Here is a 23,594-nt window from a genome sequence, read left to right on the forward strand (position 1 = left end):
CCCAGTCTTTTGATTCTTAGTCCCTCAGATCATGATCAAAGTGCAGGAATCGAAGTGAGTGAAAGAATTATTCAGGTTGACACACACCATCTTTGGCTCAGTCTGCCAAAAGAGAGGTCAATGAGACAGTTTCAGTCTAGTGTCTGATATAAGCACTACGGTGCATGCAAGGCAATCTGTAGGGGGGGGATGAACAACCTAAGGTGTGCATTATTTTATAGCTATGAGAAATAATAAAATAAAATGCATGTCACCACACCAAGAAATCAATAAGACAAATACATTGCAAATGCACATACTTATAAACAAATGAACAAAAACAACTCTAAAAAGTAAAAAAAACAACAACAACAACAACAAAACCACTTCTACAGCCAAAGAAATAGTTTATTCTGAGCCAAATATGGTTGATCAAAAGCAGAGAACACAATAGCTAGTAATTCTAAATGATGTGGGCCTGCCCCTTTCTGAGGAGCTGGGGGGAGGGTAGAAGGGAAGTGGGGGAGGGAATGAGGGAGAGGAGGGAAGGGAAACTGTGGTTGGTATGCAAAATAATGAAAATTTTAATTTAAAAAAATTAGACAAAAAAATCTAATTTATACAGCAATAAATACATTCAAAAAATACTTTCTCTAGGACAATAGATGGACAGGCTCTAGCAAAGCAAGGGAATCATTTCTACAAATTTCAGATGTTATCACATTTTATGTGTTAGGACTGATTCAGCCTAGAAGCTTGCTAAGCTTAGAAGTTAACCTAATACTCATGAAACTGTCAGGTCAAACACATAAGTTAAGGTAAATGATGTGGTTTTTTAAAATTTTAGATAGCCTGATAATTATAGTTCTTAACCTACAAACTATTTTCTCTATAATCATATTGTTCTAGCCAGCCAAGGTCAGTCTACAGAATCTTTAATATAGATTCATCTTCAGCAAATTTTGGTTAACAACAATCTAAAAGACCTTTTACAAATATGGATGAAGCACTTAGTTTGGGGAAATGAGTGTAAATGCAAGTAATCCTATTTATAGGTGAAAAGAAAGTTTGCATAAAAATGCTTGCCCTGGTTCAGGAAAAAACTAATTATCCAGTGTGGCTTGCTGTGTGTTGCAGAAAAAGAAAACTATCACAGACTAGGATTTTGGCAAATTCTCAGAGACATTCCTATAGTTCCCAATTGGAAGATAGTTAATTCAATTTGATCGATATGTTTTGCAGCCAGCGTTTATAAAGCTTTGTTCTAAACTCAGGAAAGCATTGTTAAAGGGTAAATGTGTCAAGTGTCTGCTGTTGGGAAGAATAAATGATAAATGTATTAACGTTGCAAGGCTACCCTTCAACTATGTAATTTATAATTTGTGACTGCTAAATTAATAAACTCTTCCTTAATTGCACTGACAAATTCCATGAGTAGATGAAATAATCATTTAAGTTTCACAAATACATTCAGTGGCACATTTTTGTTAGCAAGAGTTCAAGATCAAGGCATATGGAAATGTAATCAGGTCTTAATATTGGACCCATACACTTAACCATGATGTATGTACCCTAAAATACTTTGTGTGTTTTAGAAGAGCCTTGTCCAAGGACCCAGAGACCTATTCATCTTCTCTTTTTTTCTCGTACAAGAATTGCACTGTGCTAAGATGTCTCTGATAGTAGTTTCACAGAAAGCAAGGCAATTTCTTTCAATGATATTTTATGAATGGACAATCAAACAAATGAGTCATTAAACACAGTATAAGAAATATAATGCATTAGGGGGACTAACTGTAAGGAAGAAAATCTCCTTAAGAATCTATAACCAAATATATGATTATATCACTTCTCAGATTTGCACCAAGAGCAATCTGCTCTCTGGTACTCTTGAAAAAAATCATCAGGAAATTGGGATAGAGTTGATTTTCATTAGACAAAAAACAATGTTTTTTCTAATAGAATTTTATCCCAGGGGAAATATCACAGGGGAAAATAATGACTTTAGGCTTGCCGAAAAGCAAAAGTACCCTGTTATGGTCTTTGGACAATACTTTCTAATTCTTCTTTTTCATTATCTTTAAATACAGAATCCCCTGCACCTACAACTGAGTTTAGAAAATTCATTAAGTTCTGATGCTGATGTCACTGTCTCAATCCTGGCCATGAACAACTGGTACAATTTTAGCTTGTTGCTATGCCAGGAAGACTGGAATATCACCGAGTTCCTCCTCCTTACCGAGAATAACTCCAAGTTCCACCTTGGATCTATCATCAACATCACTGCTAACCTGTCCTCCACCAAGGACCTCCTAAGTTTCCTGCAGGTCCAACTGGAGAGCATTAAGAACAGCACACCCACAATGGTAATGTTTGGCTGCGACATGGAGAGTGTCCGGCAGATTTTTGAAATTTCCAACCAGTTTGGTCTATCACCTCCTGAGCTCCACTGGGTCCTAGGAGACTCCCAGAATGTGGAGGAACTAAGGACAGAAGGCCTGCCTTTAGGGCTCATTGCTCATGGAAAAACAACACAGTCCATCTTTGAGTACTACGTTCAGGATGCCATGGAGTTGGTTGCAAGAGCTGTAGCCACAGCCACCATGATCCAGCCAGAACTTGCTCTCCTTCCCAGCACGATGAACTGCGTGGATGTGAAAACCACAAATCTGACTTCTGGACAATATTTATCAAGGTAGGATGCAAAAACTGGATTACATTCTCACCCAAGGAACTGGGATAGCAAGTAAAACTTTCCTATCTTTCCACCGTATAGAAATCTTGATTCTGTGTAGCTTTATAGGCCAATAGTTCTGAGATGGTCAGTAGAAGAAGAATGGTATCTCATGATCTGTGATCTGTAATTTGATTTATAGTCTTTGCCCTATGTTGTAGAGACAGCACTCAGCTCTGGCTATCTCTTCTTTCACTGTTGAGTTCTTGACAGATTATTTAAAAAACTTTGAGCCTCAATGTTCTAACTAGTAAATTGGGATAACATGGGACAGCTTAATATAGTATACTAAATAGGCCATGAACTTGTATGAAAATAATTAACCCATGTTTAACTCATAGTAGATAAAAGCAAGGAATATTTCTTTCTTAGTTTATTCTTTCCCACATCTGTAGACTTGAAAAAATTTCTCTAAATATATACAAAGAAAAAATTAGTTACATGAAACTAGACTTTTCTCTCCTAAAATTAAGGCAGTTTAGACTCTGATTAAAAGCAGAGACATCAGAACCAGACTCTTTGCTCTTCCTCTTGATTCCTGTATCACCTGATCTCTTTTCCTAGTCACTTAGTTTTTATGTCTGCTTATAGAAAATGAATAGAAAAATCTAAATATATAAGCATAGGATCTGGTTACTTGTGGAATGTTTGTGGTAGATGACAGATAGAAAATAGAAGATACAAGATGTGTGGATGATAGGTAAATAGGTGAAACGCAGAGAACAGATAGATAGATAGATAGATAGATAGATAGATAGATAGATAGGATATATAAAAGTAAGAATTCCATAAGGATGTTTATTATTTTACACATAATTGCATGTATGTATATTATAATTTGGTACCTTTATTGTTTAGTAGCTCACTTAATTCAGAAGATGGAATGGAAAACTCCATCTAAAATAAAAGATGATCTCTCATATAGAAATAGCCTTATAATTACTGAAGAAAGGAGAATGAATGTCCTTAATGATAATTTCAAGCTACTTTATTTTTATCTGGAAAAAAATGATCTATGGTCAGAGAGACTAGGTCAGAGAATGATGCTGTTTCAGAGGTGAATCGTCCCAGTAGACTGAGATACAGTTTAAGACAATACTCTTAAAGAAGTGGTATTTGAATATACAAAATATAAGGAAATTTTATAGAAAACACTAATATTTAATAAAAGACCAGAATGCCATCATAATTTCACACATGATTGCGCTAAGCTCTTATGATACACAAACAATCTGCTAACAGCCAAGTGTGACAGAAGCGAAGATAAAGCACCACCTAGTGTTGTTGACAAAGATGTAAAGTGGGTATGGGGCACACACCTCTAATTGCAGCATTTGGGAGGCAGAGCCAGGAGGGCCTTTGTGAGTTCAAAACCAGCCTGGGTTGCACAGTGAGTTACATGCCAGCAAGGAAACACAGTAATTCAAATTAAATTTTAAAAATCTATTAATGATAAAATTGGATATTATATCATCCTAACTTTCCTTTTTCCATGTAGCATTTTAATCTACATAAGCATTTTAACCTACATAAGCTCAAGCTTGTTGGATATTTTACTTTGTAGCGTCTGCACAGAGTTAACCCATTCGTACATAATACTGAGTTACACAACCCTAGCACATAACTGAGGTTCAAGGTTTTATTTAGAAAAAGAAAGCTTCTCCTTCCTCAACACCATGAACAGAGCTCCAATTTAAAATCCCGAACAGTGTTTCTCAGGAGGACAGTCATAGTAGTAGACAGGAGAAACCGCAGCTGAAAATTATATTATGTCATCTAGCATCCACTTATATCATGTAAAATGAACACCCCAAGAAAAATATCTCTGTTTGGGTTCTAAAAACATTTAGGAAAAACAAGTAAGAATATTTGTTGATTTGGGTTATATAAACCCCGGGCATTTATTTTGTCAACGTCAAATGATCCTTCTGGCTCTCCAAGGTTTAATTTACAGTAAAATCCCATTTCTTAGGCTGGCAAAGTTGCTCAATGGGGAAATCAGTATCCACTAAGACTAAGATCTGAGTTACATAGTAGAAAGAGAGAACTGGCTCCTGGATATTGTCTTTTGACCTCCATACTTGCACAGTATCACACACACACACACACACACACACACACACACACACACACTAAATGTAATTAAAAAAATTTAAAATCTTCCTCCACAAGGATCCTCTGGCACTTTTTATGCTGAATTCTACAGCAGTCCTTAGCCTGCTCTATCCAGACTTGTCTGCTTTCTGAAGAGAATACAAATTCCATTAGGTGGAATCACTATTTTTCAGCCTAGGGCAAAGCCTAGCATCTAGCATGCTTAATAGATAGCTACTGAAATCTATTTAAAGAGGAAGGAAACTTTCTATTGTAATTGTGTCGTCCACTCTCATTCACCGTGAGGAAAATGGAGAGCTGGTGAGCAAAGACTTGCAAACTTGCGATTTGCCTAGCTACCTTTGCTCTTTCCTGTGATTTCTTTCACTCTTGTCTCTGTGGTGAAAGATTCTAGCCTCATGACTGCTTCCACATATTTTATTCCACAAAGTTTGAAAGTTATAAGAGTGTAGGATTTGGTGCCCAGGGGCAGTTCACAATGCATAGGGGTCAGAGACAATATTTTCATCCCCGTTGGGGAGGTATGAGAAATAAGCTCAAAGTACTTCAGAAAAATATGCCTACGATTTTTTTTAAACTCCCAGAGGAATACAGTCAAAGAAAAAAATTCAAAGTGTCAGGACGGGGTCAGGGACAGTGGGACAATCCCCCGAAGGTGTCTTTATAATGAATAACTTAAAAGGTTGCCTTAAGCCAGAAAACAGCTGCAGATTTTCCATCATCCTTATTTATTTTGTTTAACTCGGCCTTTTAGAAAGTTAGTTATTCTCAGCCCATAAGTCACATCTGCATACAGTAATTTTCTTAATTGTCCCTAAATTCTGTGCTGCTGACCCCACTCCCTGGCTGCATAATAAAAGCCAGGGGGATAATGAGCTGTGACTAGACCCTGGTGGAGTTCCGCAAGCTTTCATTTCTCACACAGCCATTTTCAGTTTGGGCTGACAGAACTGTTAACATTTTAAAATGTTAATGAAATCGCCCCAAACATGGCATTTCCAGCGCAGGCTTTTAGAGTAGGAAAATAATTTCTTGTGGCAGACTACACAGACATAATTACAGGTATAAGGGATTTAATTCTTCTCAGTTGCCCATAGCCAGAGCAAATGTCCATCATGACTCAGTATAGACAAAAGCGCTGGAGGACCAAGGTCATTATGTTATCTTTAACAATGTATTAGAAAGTTGTTTTACTAAGTGTTAATTGTTTGGGGCAACCGTAGATGGTACATTATTTTGACAACGCCTCGATGAATGCACGTCTCTGCGTTTCTAACCAATCAATGACTATTTCTTCAACTAGACGGAAGTAGATATAATGAATACTTGAGTTTCTCATTTTAAAACTGACAGCATAATACATAAAGAGAAACTATAAAATTCTTGGATACTTGCTTTTTTCTCCATGAGAAAAAAGGGTCTGCTCTTTAACTTTCCATCCTTCTTATCTTGGGTACCCCTTGCGCTGGGATCGCAGGACTGCATCTCTATGCCTAGATGGATATGCACGTTTTCAAATACACAAAAAATTAAATTTATTAACATTCTCATAGATTTGGTGGTATGTTTTAATAAATTAATAAAAGTTTTCATATTTAGTGTAGATGGAACTTTCTCTGGGCAGCCAACTAGCTTCCAAATAAAGACACAGAAACTTATTATTAATATGAATGCACCTCACTAGCTTAGGCATGCCCCATTAGCTCTTTTAATTTAACCTGTTTCAATTCATCTACGTTTTGCCTTGGGGCTTTTTACCTTTCTTTCATTCTGCATGTCCTACTTTCTTGCTTCCCCAGAAATGTCTGGCTGGCTGGTCCCTGTCATCTTCCTGTCATCTTTTTTTTTTTCTTCTCTTGAACCTAAATTTTTCCTCCTAATTTCTCTCCCTACCTAGAAGTCCCATCTATACTTTCTCCCTCACTATTGGCTATTCAGTTTTTCATTAGGCCATTCAGGTAGGTACCTTAGGCAGGCAAGGTAAAATAGCAACACATTTTTACATAGTTAAACAAATGTTCTTCAATATAAACAAATCCAACACACCTTTACATAATCAAACAAATATTCCACAACATAAATGCAACATACCTTTACATAGTTAAACAAATGCAATACATCTTTACATAGTTAAACAAATATTCTACAACATTTCCTCTTTTTGTCTAAATAAAAGAAAGGCTTTAGCCTTAACATAGTAAGACTACATACAATAAGAACAATTATCATGTAAGAATTAAATTTACAATATCTACTCCACTTGACAAATTCAGAGAAAATATTTCACTGTCTGTCCTATAATGGTGGGTCCAAAGTTATGTACTTGGCTCACTTTCCATCCAAACTTGTATTACCAACCCAAAAGTATCTTTTTATGCCTAAAACATTTTCTTAAATGATTTAAGCATTTATGTTTCTTGGCCTTATAAACTTTATATCTCTTACGTAAGTTCTTTTTCTGAATTTGGTAACAAGGAAAACTATAGATACCTTGTTTTCAACTCCATCAGAGACCTAAGAAGGATATAATGTTACCTGAGTAAACAGGAAATACAGAGCAACAGCTTCCCAAACTATACACATATGGCCATGACAAAAATATATGGCTGCCTGGATAGTCACCCAAGGTTCCTCTACAACTTTAAGACATTCATCTTTGACCTACAGCCTAGAATATATGACAGACTCTGTGAAGCAAGACTTTTGAAGAACTATCCTAACTTGTATTGGCAGTTGCTTTCTTTTGTGTCCTGCTTGTCCAGTTTGTATAATATGCTGTCAGCAACAAAGCAAAGGCAGTTTCTTTTCAAAATGGCTTGCTTTGCCACAGTGAAAGCAAAGTCCATATGGAGGTTCTTCAATTCCATCATCCTTTTATTAAGCAGATTGGGGCTGCAAGGAGCAGACATGTCTCACTGTCATGAAAAGCTTAGGAGGCCCAAAAATATGAGCTAATTTCCATGTTGAACTGTTGTAGGAAGCCATTTGTTTTATTCCTGGCTTCCCAGACCCAAAATAATCACACAGAAACTGTATTAATTAAATCACTGCTTGGCACATTAGCTCTAACTTTTTATTGGCTAACTCTTAGATCTTAATTTAATACATTTCTATTAATCTGTGTATCACCACATGGCTTTGGCTTACCAAGTAAAGTTCCATCTGACAGCTGTCTCTGGTGGGACCACATAGCTTCTCCTTGACTCTGTCTTCTTTCTCACAGCATTCAGTTTAATTTTCCCCACCTAACTCTGTTTAGCCCTGTTCTGCTATAGGCTCAACGCAGTTTCTTTATTAACCAGTGGTTTTCACAGCATACCGAAGGGGACCCTACATCACCTCCCCTTTTATGTTTAAATAAAAAAGTGTTTTAACTTTAACATAGTAAAATTAGATATAACAAAACAGGTGTCATGTAAGAATTACAGTTACAACCTTTATATCTACTTTATCTTTTATCAAAACTAGGGAAAACTAGAATTATAACTATATATTCTCCCTTAATCTATGGATCACCATGAGGCTGTGGCTTACTGGGTAAAGTTCCAGAATCTCTCTCCAGTGGGGCTACATGGCTTCTCTTGACTCCACCTTCTTTCTCCTATCATTCAGTTTAGTTTTCCCTGCCTAGCTAAGTTCTGCCTTGCTATAGGCCAAAGCAGTTTTTTTATTCATTATCCAACAAAAGCAACACATAGACAGAAGTACCTCCCACATCATTTCCCCTTTTCTGTTTAACTAAAAAGCAAGGTTTTAACATTAGCATAGTAAAATTACATATAAAAAACAGGTATCAAACAATAATTACAGTTACAATATTTGTATCTACTTTATCATAACTAAGGAAAACTGTAACTATCACTATCTATTCATCAGCTCTCTCAAAGACTCCAGAAAGATATAATACTATCTAAGTAAACAGGAAGCACATTGTAATCAACTTTCAAAACTCTAGAATTGACAGAGACATCTCGCTGCCTGTATGTCACCCAAAGTTCTTTTGTACCACTGGGGCATCCATCTTCAGCCTACAGGCCCATAGTATTTGGAAGGCTTTTCCATGAAGCAGGATATTTCAAAGACAGTTCTGCTTATATTGTCAGTTTGACATTCATTTTCTTCTGTGTCCTGTAGAATGTCTTGTAGACTCTTTCATGAAGTAGGAACCCAGAAGGATTGCCATACCTTTAGGCAAGTTCAGCAATCATTTCTTTGTGGGTCCTGCATATCCAGTTCATGCAGCATAGCATCAAGCAGTCTAGGCAAGAGCAGTTTCTTGCCCAGCTGGCTAGCAAACTCCATAAGGAGCTTCTTTAATTCCATCTCCCTCTTGAAGTAAGTGTTGCTTCCAGGAGCAGATATGTCTTACTGTCATGAAAAGTGAAAAGTCTTAAGTTTTTTTGTTTGTCTTTTGTTTGTTTTGTTATGTTTTGGTTTTGCAATACTATCTCACTGTCATGAAAAGCTTTAGAATAATTGTGGAGGCCAAAAAATATGAGCCTATTTCCATGTTGACCAAAGGTCAGAGTGTTAGAATTTACCTCTATTCCTTCAAGGATATTGTGTTTCTGCCTCAAATAAAGGTCCCACATAGATTTGGATCAAAGAGTTCTGCTCTCTCAAGGTCAACAGGGGTGGCTAATATCTAGACCTTGTATTTCAGGAATAGAGAACTCAATATGTTTCAAATTCAAACAGAAGTCTAAGGATCAAACTAAGTTCCAGTTCCTCTATGGAGATAACATTGGATTCCACCCAAGGAGTGTTTTACCTACAGAATGTTTTGGTCTAGGGTATAAGCATGTCTTGGTTTGTTCTAGCAACAGAATGTTTAGCTATGGATATAGCCTGTGATCTTCAATTGGTATGTTCATTTCCTTGTATAATGTTATTGCAGTTTTTTGTCTTACTCCTGCCTTTCGGGGTCAGGGGTATTTTAAGCAGTCTGAAATTAAATGCGAGTGAATTTCAGCACTGGAATGCCCTCCCATTACTATCCCATATGCTTCTCTGTTTTATTTTTTTTTTTTTGCAACTTCATATTCTTTACTAATATTTTCTAAATCCCCATGCATCTACCCTGGCAAGAGTTAGTTTTGTTGATGCTGGTCCCTGACAGATATTAAACATCTTTAAATGTCACATTCTGTAGATCTCTTAAGCATTTGAAGATCACCTATCTAGAATATATCTGTTTAACATTGAAAACATACCTAATATGCTACAAATGTGGTTGTTATAGACAACAACTAACCTGAATTTTTTAATTATCCTAAAAAGTTTGTAATAATGTCTTTCAATGACTAGAACTTAAAATTACATTTCAAATGAGCTACATAGGTACAATAACTTAAATAAGAATAGAAACATATATGTGATATAACAAAGACAACCTTAAATTTATATCAATATATAAAAATCCTTATCAATGTAAAATATTTGAAATAAGTAGTTGTTCTTTTATCCTATATTCCTATATCTCCACTAAATGCTGACAAACATCCTTAACCCATTGAATGACCAAAAACCACCCACCACACTACTAGGATGTGGGTGTTGTATTCTCTAGACTGCTTCCTATTGTCTATGGGTGACAGTATCCCAAGGGGATTTAGAGAAAATTGAGATAATAGTCAAGTCCTAAGTAAACTAGCTATAACATTTGCTGTCCAGTGTCTGTATAATAGAAAAATGCAAGGCGTATCTGAAGTCCTGACTAGAATAGTCTTTGAGGCTGGACCATCTCAGCTAATAGCCTTGAAGTTGTTCTGAATGCAGAACTCTGAGAAACTAAAACACAAGCACTCTGAAAGGCTGGATCACCTAGACCACTCTTTTTTTTTTAGAGGGGGGTCTGGCCCCCTTGATCTGAAAACACATAAACTTTTAAAGGTAACATATATATCTGCATTAACACAAATATGGATCGTGCATTGTACACAATACACAAGCAAGCTAAATATGGTTTTTGTTTTATGTTTGAGCAGGTAAAAGATGACTATCAACTTTATAACTTTGTTTGCACTGTATAACCAAATCTCTACCCATGCCATATGGAAGGATGGCATATAACAATAAGTCATGAGAACTCTGTAGCCAACAAGATTTCTTGTGTCTGATTCAGTCTCAGAGCTGTTCCCACGTCAAGGGACCAGCCTCTGTGTCACCTGTCTTGTAGTTTTCATAGGTTCATTTCTTTATGTCTGTAGTCAAGGTTTTCAGGGGGTCTCCCCCAATCAAATCTGGTCTCTATTAATTTTGAAGAAATTCACAGCCTTTCATTTCCGGTGGAAACAAAAGCATAACCACTCCTCCAAAGCAATTCATTTTCTGAATTCCATTTTAAAGTTAAAGCCATCTCTAAGGTATCTAGGATCATTTAATTCAGCAGTTTCCCTTACGGTCCCATGTCTCAGCAGCTGCTATTCACTGATCAGCACCCAGAAAATTCAAAGTCAACAAAGCACCATAGAGGACCCAGACTCCCTGTATGTTTCCCATCTTTATGTGGCTTGTTCATTTTATATTACCTTATTCTTTCTTCAAAGGCTACTTAATTATTTTAAATAATTTATTTATTTTTTTTTTACTATCTAGACCCATTTCTTTTTCTCTCTTAAGCACCTATACACACTGCAATCCATTTAAAGGTTTTTTTCAGTCTGGACCTGTTTTAATATGCACCTCTAATGTTGTCTGACCACGTGAGCCAAACCTTAAACTGCTAAAATGAAACTAGGCCCTATGCCCTGAGGCTCTAGTGGTTGGCTCCACCCCCTCTCTAGGTCTATGAGAACCAAGTCTTAAGCCCAGGGGCCTGCTCAAGAACTGCATTTAACAGGGAGCTCACTCTTCCTGCCCAGAAGTCCAGCCTATACCTCTGCCCTCACAACTGGCTGCTCAGTTTTTGATTATACCAGTCAGGTGCCTTACTTAGGCAGGCAAGATAAAACAGCAACACATGTTTACACAGTTAAATCAATATTCTGCAACATAAACAAATACAACACGTTTTACATAGTTAAACAAATGCAACACATCTTTGCATAGTTAAACACATATTCCACAACAATTTGGCACTAGTTCACAATCATAGAAAATTGAATATGTGAATTTCTTAAGGTCTAGAGAAGAAATGTAACATAATTGAAGGATTAATTGCATAGGAATAGGCCTAAGCTGTTTCTAGAAAAATATTCCCAGCATACCACATATGGCTTTTATGCCAGGCTAAGGAGTTTGTATTTCATGTACCTAATGGATGTTGGCAGAAACAGAACATTAGCCTTGACTTGTTTATAAAAACCACATTCCTGTAGCAAATTAGCAGAATGAAGCAAAAACAATATAAAAGCCTTAAAAATTCTTTAAACAGTCAAGATACAAGAAGATATTTCATTTCCACCTTTGTGGACTCAGATGAAAACAAAGGCTGATTTTACCTGCTCTTCCTGGGATTCTGATGCCTCATGCTTATCTGGAGGCTCTGAGTTGTGAATGAATCCATCGTCTAGGAAAGAACTCATTGATTTAATACAGTCCAGTCAAAGGAAATTATCCTTTAAGAATTCAAAAGCCTAGACATACACACCTTCATCTCCCTGGCCATGATTTATTTTTTTACTTTTTAATTAATCAATCACAGAAATGATGGTTATTTTAGTGTGTTTTGTTGTTGTTCGCTTATTTTTTTGACCAGAGATTGAACTTCGGGTCTCACACCTGTTGGATAAGCACTTTACCACTCATCTACATTTCCAGAGCTGTTTCTGGCTGTCTTTCTGTTTGTTTAAACTTTCTATTTTTAGATAGTATCTTGTTCAATTGACCCATATAGTCTAAACTTGCTCTATATCCCATAGCAACTTTGAACTTGTGATTCTCCTAATTCAGCCTCTCAAGAAAATTAAAAAGACACTTGGGGTTTTATGATATTCATTTGGATATTTCTATCTATTAGCACTATTATGCAGCAGCATTTCAAGCTAATCAAAGGTATGTAAACTGTATAACCTTTAAATTTATTGTTAAACCACTTTACCTTACATAGTGCATTCTAGGGCACTATCAGGATTAATATAAATTTTCCTTAATTAGGACTTTATGACTTCGCAGTTTAGATTTTTAGTCATAGGCTATTTAAAATCAAGAGGCAAAAATTTCCTACGGTGAATAATCTCCTAAGTACCTACCCCCAGATGGCTGGTTAGCATGCAAGTTGCTACATGAACTTTAAGAGAAAAACAGCTGCACTGAACATGGAAGCCCCCTGCTAGATGCTACTGCTAGGTACCAAATCTCTAGTGCCCCCAGGAAAACACATTGCTTATGGGTGACCTTTTCTGTCTGGCTGTCACCCTCTTAGCTTGACTTTCTCTGCTGGAACACTTGGGGAGTTGATACTTACAGAAGAAGATGCACGCTGTAGGGTTTTATATGTGTCTTTTAGGAGCCCTTGTCACTGGACCAGTTGACTCCTTCTGGCCATTTTTCTCCTTCTGGGTCACTTAAAGAAGGACATAAATTGAGCCTAAAAATTGTTGTTCTAAGTCATGAGAACCTTAGATAAGGAACACTGGAAAATGCACCTTACCTTGGGACCTTCTTTTGATGAATGCAGGAGGATTTAGGGTCCAGCAGGTTTTAAACTGGAGACTCTCTCCACATTAGGAGAGCTTCCAAGTTGTTGTTTGCCGGAAAGGAAATTGTATTCCTTGTTCACATTTTCACTTCATATGCTTCTATTATAAAATTTGGAGATAGACCAAAACTCTGAATCTGTAGAAAGCAATGTTACAGCTCTACTCCAAATTCTAGATCTCTCTCAGGACTTCTCCCGTCTCCACACTTTGTAACGTTTCAGAGGGATGTCTGGCTGGAAAGTATTCCGTAGTGTTCCATTTCCAGAACCATGCCTCAGCAATACAGGAAGAGAAAACAGCACCAGCACTAGTATTCACGACAGATCTAAAGAACTAGCCTGTAAGTTAGTGCAATACACAAAACAACCAGGGACAGTCAACAAGTACTCACAAACCACAATTATGAAGAGCCAAAGTTCATAACAAATCACAGGGAATAAAGAAAACTACCAGGATGTGAAACAAATCTCTTCTGTGTGGTACATGGGAGAAAAACAAAACAAAACACATCAGGAAGGGTGCCTGCTTGCCCCTTACAGCACATCAAAGCAAGAAAAAGATGGTACCTTAGCCATGCGTCAGGTTTCTAGCTGCAGCCTCCTCTTCCGAACACCAATAAAGCACTGTACAAAATGTATTGCAGTATGACTCATATTTTTTAGTAATTTTCTCCTCCCTTGGGAAAATTCAAGAATGTCAGCAGCTCTCCTTCCACTGTGAATTTTTACTTATATCTGAATATCGCAAAGATTGGCCAAACACAGACTCAGAGGATTCATACATGTGTGTATGTATTTATTGTTGAATCTATTTTTGTCCATTTACTGATGGAAGTGTTTTTTAAAAACATGAACCTGTATGTTGTTTTAAAATACAACGATATCAATGATTACGCTCTATCAGCACCCGGTGCCAAGAGTATCAAAACTTAGTAATTTCTAGCTCCTATTGAGTTCCTTATCATCAGAGAGCTTCCCTATTGAACTAATGTCTATTTTTGTATCTTATCCATTATTCAGAAGGAAACATATTAGAATCTTAATGTTTTGAATACTCTATAAACTAAAAATGCAAAAGCTTCCTGGCTGAGTGAACCTATTCTTTTGGCAAAGCAGGGAATGCTTTAGGGTACGTGTCTGTTCTGAGAAGATGTATATTTAATGGCATTTGCCACACAGATATTACAGAGAAGGTCCTCTGGCCAAACACTGAAGTTTCCCAGGATTCAAAGCTGACTCCTTGTGACAGATGACTGTGGGTGTCTTCAGATTGACAACCTGTGTGATAATGTTGACCAGCAAAGGCAGGGACAGTCATTCCTAATGGCGATGCTATGACACTACAGCTTTTTCCATGTAAAATATGTCGAAACCCATGCTTCCAGGGGTCCTGCTGTCTAAGAAGTCAAAGATGAGGTTAATCAACTGACACTTCATGAATACTTACGCTTCAAGCTACAAGAAGGACTAGGGATGCAAAGAGTTCCTCTGCATAAAGGTTAATATGAATAACCTAGAAATAACATAGAGTTGATGTCTAACTCGGAGACTTGTCTCATAGACGGAGAACTAAAATCAAAGCAGCACGCTCTGATGGGGTTGACAATAGGTGCATTCACCAAAAGCGAATGTGTTTTCAGGTTAGCTCTCTAAATAAAAATGTTTAAACTCTTATTAGTATACAAGGAAGAAGATACAGAGGTCTACATCTGTAAAACAGGCCACAAATGCCAGCCGAGCAAGAAACAGACATGAGAATGGAGAAAGTCCTCCAGGTATGCAAGAGCAGGGTAAAATAATGAAAGAGGGTTTTAAAAAGTAAAGGGAATAAAGGTCATAAAGAGCTGGATTTCACAGAGTACTAGTATTCAGGGGACTGGAGAGTAACAGGGAAGCAGTAATAAACCAAGTGAAATGGCTCAGTAGGTAAAGGTACTTGCTAATAGGGGTGACAGACTCTGTGTTCTTACTGTGATGCACCCAAAGTCCACTTGCCAAATCTCATGCAAAATAAGTAATATAAATGAAAAACACATTTGATCAAGGAAGTAGTATGTCTGAGGCTGAATAAAATCAGAGCAAGAATCAAATACTCAGGCTGAGTATGGGAGAATAAATAAATCTGACAAGTGAGCCCAAGAAATTTAACTTGAACTATGGTTAATAGTTCTAGCTATGGTTATGGTACTGGTACACTGAGAGTTAGCAAGGATGACACCAGTAACAATAAATAGAGTTAAAGATTTCTAACCAGTGCTAGGCATAGTGGAGTGTGCCTGTAAGTCTAGCACTTGGACTCGGAGAGGATTGGGAGTTCAAGGTCATCCACAGCCACAGAGAGAATTCAAGACTAGTTTGGGCTACAGAAAACCTTGTCTCCAGAAGAAAAGGAAAAGCAAGGAAGAAAGGAAGGAAGGAAGGGAGGAAGGAAGGAAGGAAGGAAGGAAGGAAGGAAGGAAGGAAGGAAGGAAGGAGGGAGGGAGGGAGGGAGGGAGAGAGAGGGAGAGAAAGAAAGAGAGAGAGAAAGAGAGAGAGAGAGAGAGAGAGAGAGAGAGAGAGAGAGAGAGAGAGAGGATACACTGTAACTGAGCAAAGACAAAAGGTCAAAATTAATCCTCACAGGCAAGATTATTAATAATAGAGTTTTATAGAGGAGGAACAGATCTCCCATTTATCAGAGGAAAAATATTAATTTAATGAGATGATCATGAGGGGGGAAAGCCAGCTCATTTGTCAAGGTATGAGAGAATGAGGATGCGGATTTTGTTAATGAACTAAGGAATATCCCAAGGGGAAAATGAATGCTACGGCTTCGTAGAGAAGATAGATGTCCCCATGTATAGATATGATGAGTGTGCTACCATAGTGGCACAGGGGGTGCAAAGAGAATAGAGCAATGTGGAAGAAACAGAAAACAAGTGAGAACACACGAAGAGTTCTTGAGCAAAGGAAGAACAGGGTGAAAGCAAGCAGACGCCCTGTCAATAGCTGGGTAGGTAAGAAAACAGGCAAGGATGGCAAAGCTTGTAGGCAGCATGGTGAAAACTGGAAACATCTGGATGTGGACACAACTATTTTAAATGCCAGGAAAAAAACCCCACAAATTTCTCATATACATATTTTTAAAACTCTACATGCCAAATCAGACAAAATAATTATTTTTTGTTTTTGCTTTGAAAATTCATAAAATACGTTCTCATCACAATTTCCCTTCTCCCATTTCCTCCCAGATCCTCCCCACCTCCCCACCCTTCTAACGTCATGCCTTCTTTTCCTTTCTCTTTAAAAAATAAACAAACACATTTTTTTAAAAAAAAGAAAATGTAAAAATAAATGAATAAAACTGAAAAAGCATAAGAAACATAGACCCAAAATAGACCATAAAACACAAAATCAGAAACCACAAAATACAAGCAAAAGATTAGTGAAGTTTAAAGATGCCCAAACAAAGCAATATGAGCCCAAAAAAGGAAAGCTACAGACCATATAACTGTGGAGGTGGGATAGATAGATAGATAGATAGATAGATAGATAGATAGATAGATAGATAGATAGATAGAATATATATATTATAGTCCATGGGAGCAATGGACTCTGGGAAAGGGGAGGATCTCCCAAGAAAGGCAAGATATAATACATAATTATGGAGATGAGGGGCAGACTGGAGCAGAAGGATTGAGCAGGAAGGGGGAGAGAAGAGGGTGGTAAAGAAAAGAACACAGAAAGTGGCAGCTAATACTAAGGGCCTTATGGGGAGATCATATAGAGACCTACTGGAGTAGAAGCTTTTAAAAATACAGTCTATATTAAGTAGATTAAATAGAGTCACTAAATAACAGGGAAAACAATGCCCAACAGGATATCTGTCACCACCAAGTGCATGTTCCAGGCTAGGAATGGCCTACATCTAATTGAATTGTTGACCATTGTTGATTCCTTGGGGTCCCATGAAATCACTAAACTATTCAGGCTATTGCCAATGTTGATTGCCTTTCACAAACTGATGGTAAAGCCCTATGCTAAAATGTATATAAAATATACATTTATTTATTTATAGTGCTATTTATTTATTTTAATATTAAATTATATTGACACAATATTAAATATATAATACAATTTATAATAATTTTTAGTATACATATAAAATATATATAAATATATATATTTATCATTGAACTCAGAGAAGTTAAGATAGCTTATAAATAGAGCCTCAATTTAAAATTTTTAAGAAAATAGCATTATTTGTGGTAGGTGACACTTTAAAATTTAATTTTAGAAAATTTTAGAGCAAGTTAAAATGTAAAATGAATAATGTGATTTATTCAGATAATATGACTTATTCAGATAAATTGCATTAGGTAAAATATGAATAATGAAACTCATTAAAAATTAAGATAAACACAGCAATTACCATCCCATAGAAAATGTATGCTGACTTTCTCTAATTTGTACCTGGAATGTTTACCTGCTTAAAATAGCCTATTAAATTAGGAAGCAGATTTTCATTTGTGAAAGTACAATAAGCAAAAACTCAAACCATTTCAGTAATACAGCTATTAGCCATTTTGAAAGCAAAAGCTCAAACTATTAGAGTAGTTTGTATATGACCAAAGTAATAAGTACAGTTAGGCAGATGGATCTCAATGATCCAGTTCTAAAATTATGTAGTAAACGTGAGTGAAAGAAAGAAATTTTATGATTAGTCAAAATTAAAAGACATAAGCCATGTCATGTGATAAAGCAACAAAATAATGGAATCAAATAAATCCAAAGGCTTTTTTTTTTGCCTTTTTCTTTATGTTGTTCATTTGTTCTGTGGCTTTGTTTGCAGTGTTGAGGATTGAGTTCAGCCTCCCACGCGTGAGGAAAGCTCTGTATCTCCAGCCTGCGAAGAGTAGTTGTTTGGAGATGTATTCTCACCAAGTTCCTTAGCCTGGCCTAGCTTACTCTGTTGTCAGAGCAGGCCTTGAACTTGTGAACCTCCTTCCTGGGCCTCCTGAATGATGATGGGACTGTAGGCGTGGATGATCAGGCCCAGCCAAGCTTCTTTAAAATAAATAATTAAAATATGCAAAGCTCTTAAAGTTATACTTGCAAAAACCTAATTGGCAATTAGGAAGTAAGCATAACATACTAAAGTAGATTTTTCTTTTTAAAGAACAGAATGCAGGTAAATTCGGCACCATTAGAAATATCAAGAGGTAGTTCTCTTTAAAAAAAAATACAAAGTACTAAAATTGTGTAGTAGAAAATTTGAAGAAATCATAAGTGTAATCATATAGATGTGATCAAATGGCCTACCACCACACAGATATTGCAAAAAATAGATCATATCTCCAAAAATGCACCTCAGCTTGATGATTCTGGTCTTAGAAATCTTTAAAATATGGACAGTTCTATTGATACAAAGAAAAAAGTTATAGGTGACCTGATGCAATTCCAAAGTGTGCTTCTTTCATAAATTAAGGTTAGCTATTTTAAAAGTAGTTCCTGCTACTGCCTATGAAATATTTGTTCTAAACACCATGCCAAGAAACTTCTATACATTGTCACAATTAATTTGAGTGCTACGAACACCTTGAACAGTGCCACACACTTAAATGCCAGTAACGCATAAAGAGGAAGACGAATAGGAAGATATGTGGCACGGGTGCATGTGTGCCCACATGTGGGGTGAAATATGGTCATGCCATGGCCCCAAAAACTTAGGCCCCTATGAGCCCCAGCTGACAGCTGTCTTTCAGGAACAGAAATCCATTACTAAAAGATGCTATGCTCTCCTTCATACTGTTCAAAACATTATGGCTATGTGATCCATTAACTTCCAGATGGTAATAATATTCAATATACTGTCTAAAATCCTTATAAATTACAAAGCTGCAGTAACTATTTGCATAATTTTGATATGAAAACAATGAAATCACTTCTGGTGATACAGATCTATTCAATTTGACTATTAAAAAGCATACAGAAGGAAAGAACAGGATAATATCTTCTAACTTAAATCACAAACTACACTAAATAAAAGTGTATCAATTAATTAAAATGACAGCTAAAGTTTTTTAAATATAAATAACAGAGAAAATAATTTAAGCACACATACAAAATGAGATGTTTGCATATATTGTTCATCAGATCTCCTAAGAAACAAGGGAAGAACATAGACTATCTCTTAAAATATAGTTAACAACCTTTATTTTATAAGTGAAGCTAAAATTAATAAATATTTTCTTTCCCATTGAACATTTATAGAAATGAATTAAACATTTCTCCCACAAAAGAAAAACAACTCCCCTTTCTAGAATGCAAAAAGAAATAAGCATACTATATTTGATGCCATATTTATATCTTAAATGTCTACTATAGAAAAAATTATGATCACAAATGTGCCTACACTAACATAAAATAAAAAATGGAAAGACAGAAAAGCTTTGAAATTAAATAGAATTAACAAAATAAAAGCACGATCAATTGAGAAGAAATTAAACAAGAATCTTAGCAATGTAATATTTCATACAGCTCAATAAATAGCTATGAATTCCCAGAATAAAATCATTTGCCAAAGTTGACCCAGAAAGGGGGAAAGCTTCACTGAGAAGCTGGAAATGTCATTAAAGAATTACATACTTTTTTTCTGACTGTGGTTGAAAGCAGCACAAATCTATGAATATAAACATAAATATTCATAGGGCAGCTTGACATCATGACCATTTAGCAGAACAATACCAGTGGTTTCTGAGCCAGGGACCATTATTTCCCTAACCATAGCTTTTGACCATGTTTGTACTACCAGGCATGAATTTCTTCCTATGGAACAAGCTTCAAATCCAATCCAGAGAGTGGTTGGTTACCCCCACCCCATAAACAGTCCTGTCCCTATTACATAATCAGCACATCTTACCTGATGGGTAGTATTGTAGCATGCTGGGTCCTCTTAGGAAGACTTAATCCCCTTCCCCTGCTGGCAGTCTGAGTAGCACTTTTGAGCTCTATGAAAACCAGCCAACAAAGAGAGTTTTCTGACCAGTTCAAGATTGATTTCTTAATATCCTGAAACCCTTGTGTGTGGTATCTCTGCAATAAGGCCTTACCATCTTGCTCTGTTGGACAGCCAAGAGTAATGATAATAGCCTATATTGTTTTGGATACTTCTGTGGCCTCCCTGACCATAGAGAGGTAATCCATTCCTGGTACTAGGATTTTCATTTAATAACTCATGTTGTGTGGGAGCAGCATCGTTTACTCAGGCAGGTTACTGTCCAAACTTTATTTTTTGTTACTGTTGATATATATGTTTAATCAGCTCACAAGCTAGTGGGGTTTCTTAAGGCCTTCCCATACATCTTTCATTTGTTAATCCACTTGCTAGTCCAACTTTCTCCCACTCTGTACCCCAATTCCATATAAACCTTTAGCTCCTAGTATTGCCCCTCTATGATTTCATACCATGTGTGTTCTACTATCTACTCTTATTTCTTACTTGGGTTGCAAGATCAGACTCCCATGTAGCTTCTTCATACATAGTTCATTTTAGTTAGCCCTTCTCTTGCCCCCTCATTTTCTATTCCCATCACTCTGCTACCTGCTTGGAACTTTCTGTTCTCAATATTCCCCCTCTCTATTTTTACTCTACCTATATTCTAATAACCCCCTCTGCCTAAATGCACCCCACACCAAAAACCCCTTTCAAGTTCCTCGGGTTACACCTGCACCCCAGGTTAGATTCTTATTGCAGTGGAGATGAAATTTTCAAAAAACAAAAACATAAAAAAAATTGTAATTGGAAAAAAGGCAGTCCCAGGTAGTTCAAATATGAGTGCAAAATCTCAGGGGTTAATACTGATTCACTAAAATTTATTTTTCATCTTTTTTTAGGAAAGTTTTTCACTTTCTGTCTCTTAAAAATACCTTTCTACCTCATCCCCAAAATACAATAAAATTTCTCTCACTGAATTAGAAAAGGATCTAATTGGATCTCTGACTTATCTTTTTAATTTTTAAAATTATTTTTAGATTTATTTATTTTATTTTGTGTACGAATATTTTTCCTGCATGTATGTGTGTGTACCATGTGCATGCTTGGTGCCTGTGGAAGGCAGAACTGTCATATACCCTGGAACCAGTCATGGCTGTGAGCTACCAAGTGTGTTCTGGGAACTGAACTCAGGTCCTCTGCAAGAGCAGGGAATGCTCTTAACCATGGAGTCATTTCTCCTACCCTCTATAATTTAGCTTTAAATTATCCTAAATTCATTTATTTAGCCCAGTCAGTAGACCTCACACAAACTTCCTGTTGACATCTACCCAATGTCTACTTGTCTCCCTGCTCCCCCTTTATAATCTCTCTGGCTTCAGTCAAGAGAGAAGCATATACCATTTTCCTATGTCTGCCTCCGTCTTCTCATTCCCCTTTCTGTGTCTTCCTTACCTGTGCTACCCCACCTATTTGAGTGCTCCCATGTTTCCCTTGGACAATATTCTACAATATTCACCATGATCTCATTGGCTCTTCTTAACAACCATATCTAGGCTCTTGATACCCATATTTGTGTCTCCTGCATAGACTTTATTTATTAACTCCAGATGATCCAATTAGCTACTTTATATCTACATTTGGATGTTGATAAATTATCTCAAGCTTAAAATTCACAAAATTGAACTCCAGTAGTACTCCAGATTATTATATACCTTGTTCAGCCTTGATATGGAGGGATGGGAGAAGAGGAGGGAGGGGGAACTGGGCTTAGTATATAAAATGAAAAATAAATTTTAAATAAAGAAAACGTTAGAATTTTGAAATTGTTATATTAACATTAACATGATATCTTGGGGACAAATGAGAAAGGAAAGGTTCTGTTTGAGTGCTCATACATTTATGTGTCCATTTGACAAGGGGTCAGCTGTGCTGGCTCGTTTCATGCCAACTTGACACAACGAGAGTCATTTGGCAAAAGGGGCCTTCATTGAAAAATGCCTGCTACCAGATTGGCCTATGGGCAAGTTTGTGGGGTATTTTTTTTTTGATTGGTGATTGATGTAGGATGTAAGAGGGCCCAGCTTACAGCGGGTAGTGAAGCCCCTGAGCTGGTGGTTCTGAGCACTGTAAGAAAGCAATATGAGCAAGCCATAAAGACCAAGACATTAATCAGTAATCATTCTTGGTCTCTGCTTCAATTCCTGTCTCCTGATTCTTACCTTAAGTTCCTGCCCTGACTCCCTTAGATGATGGACATGATATGGGATAAACCATTTCATCCACAAGTTGCTTATGGTCACTATGTTTTACCACAGCAATAGAAAATTTAACGAAGGCACCAACTTTCGAGTTGTCAAAGGCAACACTTTATTTAGTGACATCCTTGAATCTCCTTTTTCTCAGAAACAATGTCTACATAATCAGAAAATCTGTCCATTCCAGCAAAAGAACATATTGAGATCTAAGACTGCACCTACTACAGTTACCCCTCAACCCACACCATCTTTTGTCTGTAGAATGGGCACCTAGATGGTATTGTTTCTGCTCTGGGCATTTTAGCTAATTATCGTTCAGCAACATGGCCATCCTATCAGGACAGAAGGCAAGTCATCGCACTTCTATGTTCAAACTACTCTAAGCTATGTGAATCTTGCATAAAGACAAAATAAAGTCCTTGTAATGACCTGAAACAACTAATTTTTTGCGAACTCACTGTTCTATACATTTTCTCTAATTTTATCTTCAACTACCAGCCCTCAAAGATCCCAAACACACACCCGCATCAGTGATGCGGGACTTGATTTTTAATAAGCTGTCACCTTCTCAGAAAGTTGTTGCCAACTTTACTTTCCCTCTTTTTCAACAAGTACTCTAAAACATCCCACATCTTACTACTTTCCTGAAATGCTTGATTCTTTCTCTTTCTGTAGAATCAGTGTACATAACTATTATATCTCCTATGCACCAAGCATCTAGAACTAGAACAGTGCCTTACCTATAGTGACTATTAATGACTAAGTAAATGCTTGAACGACTGATGTATCATCTTTTAAAACATATCTCTTCATTTGTTTAATGAATAAGAATGTCTTTTAGTTAACATATCAAGATTTTGTAGGCAAATATGGCTTCTAAAATAGAGCATAGAT

General features: G+C 36.7%; 1 protein-coding gene across 1 annotated transcript in view; it reads left to right on the plus strand.

The window, feature by feature from the left end:
- Grin3a (glutamate ionotropic receptor NMDA type subunit 3A) overlaps nt 1-23,594 on the plus strand; it is a 188,710-nt gene that overhangs the window by 51,699 nt on the left and 113,417 nt on the right. The window contains exon 2 of the mRNA XM_075967224.1: nt 2,070-2,674. Coding sequence (XP_075823339.1) covers nt 2,070-2,674 — 605 coding nt within the window. The remainder of the gene's footprint in view (nt 1-2,069; nt 2,675-23,594) is intronic.

The sequence above is a fragment of the Microtus pennsylvanicus genome, chromosome 3, assembly GCF_037038515.1.
Source record: "Microtus pennsylvanicus isolate mMicPen1 chromosome 3, mMicPen1.hap1, whole genome shotgun sequence".
Taxonomy (NCBI): Eukaryota; Metazoa; Chordata; class Mammalia; order Rodentia; family Cricetidae; genus Microtus; species Microtus pennsylvanicus.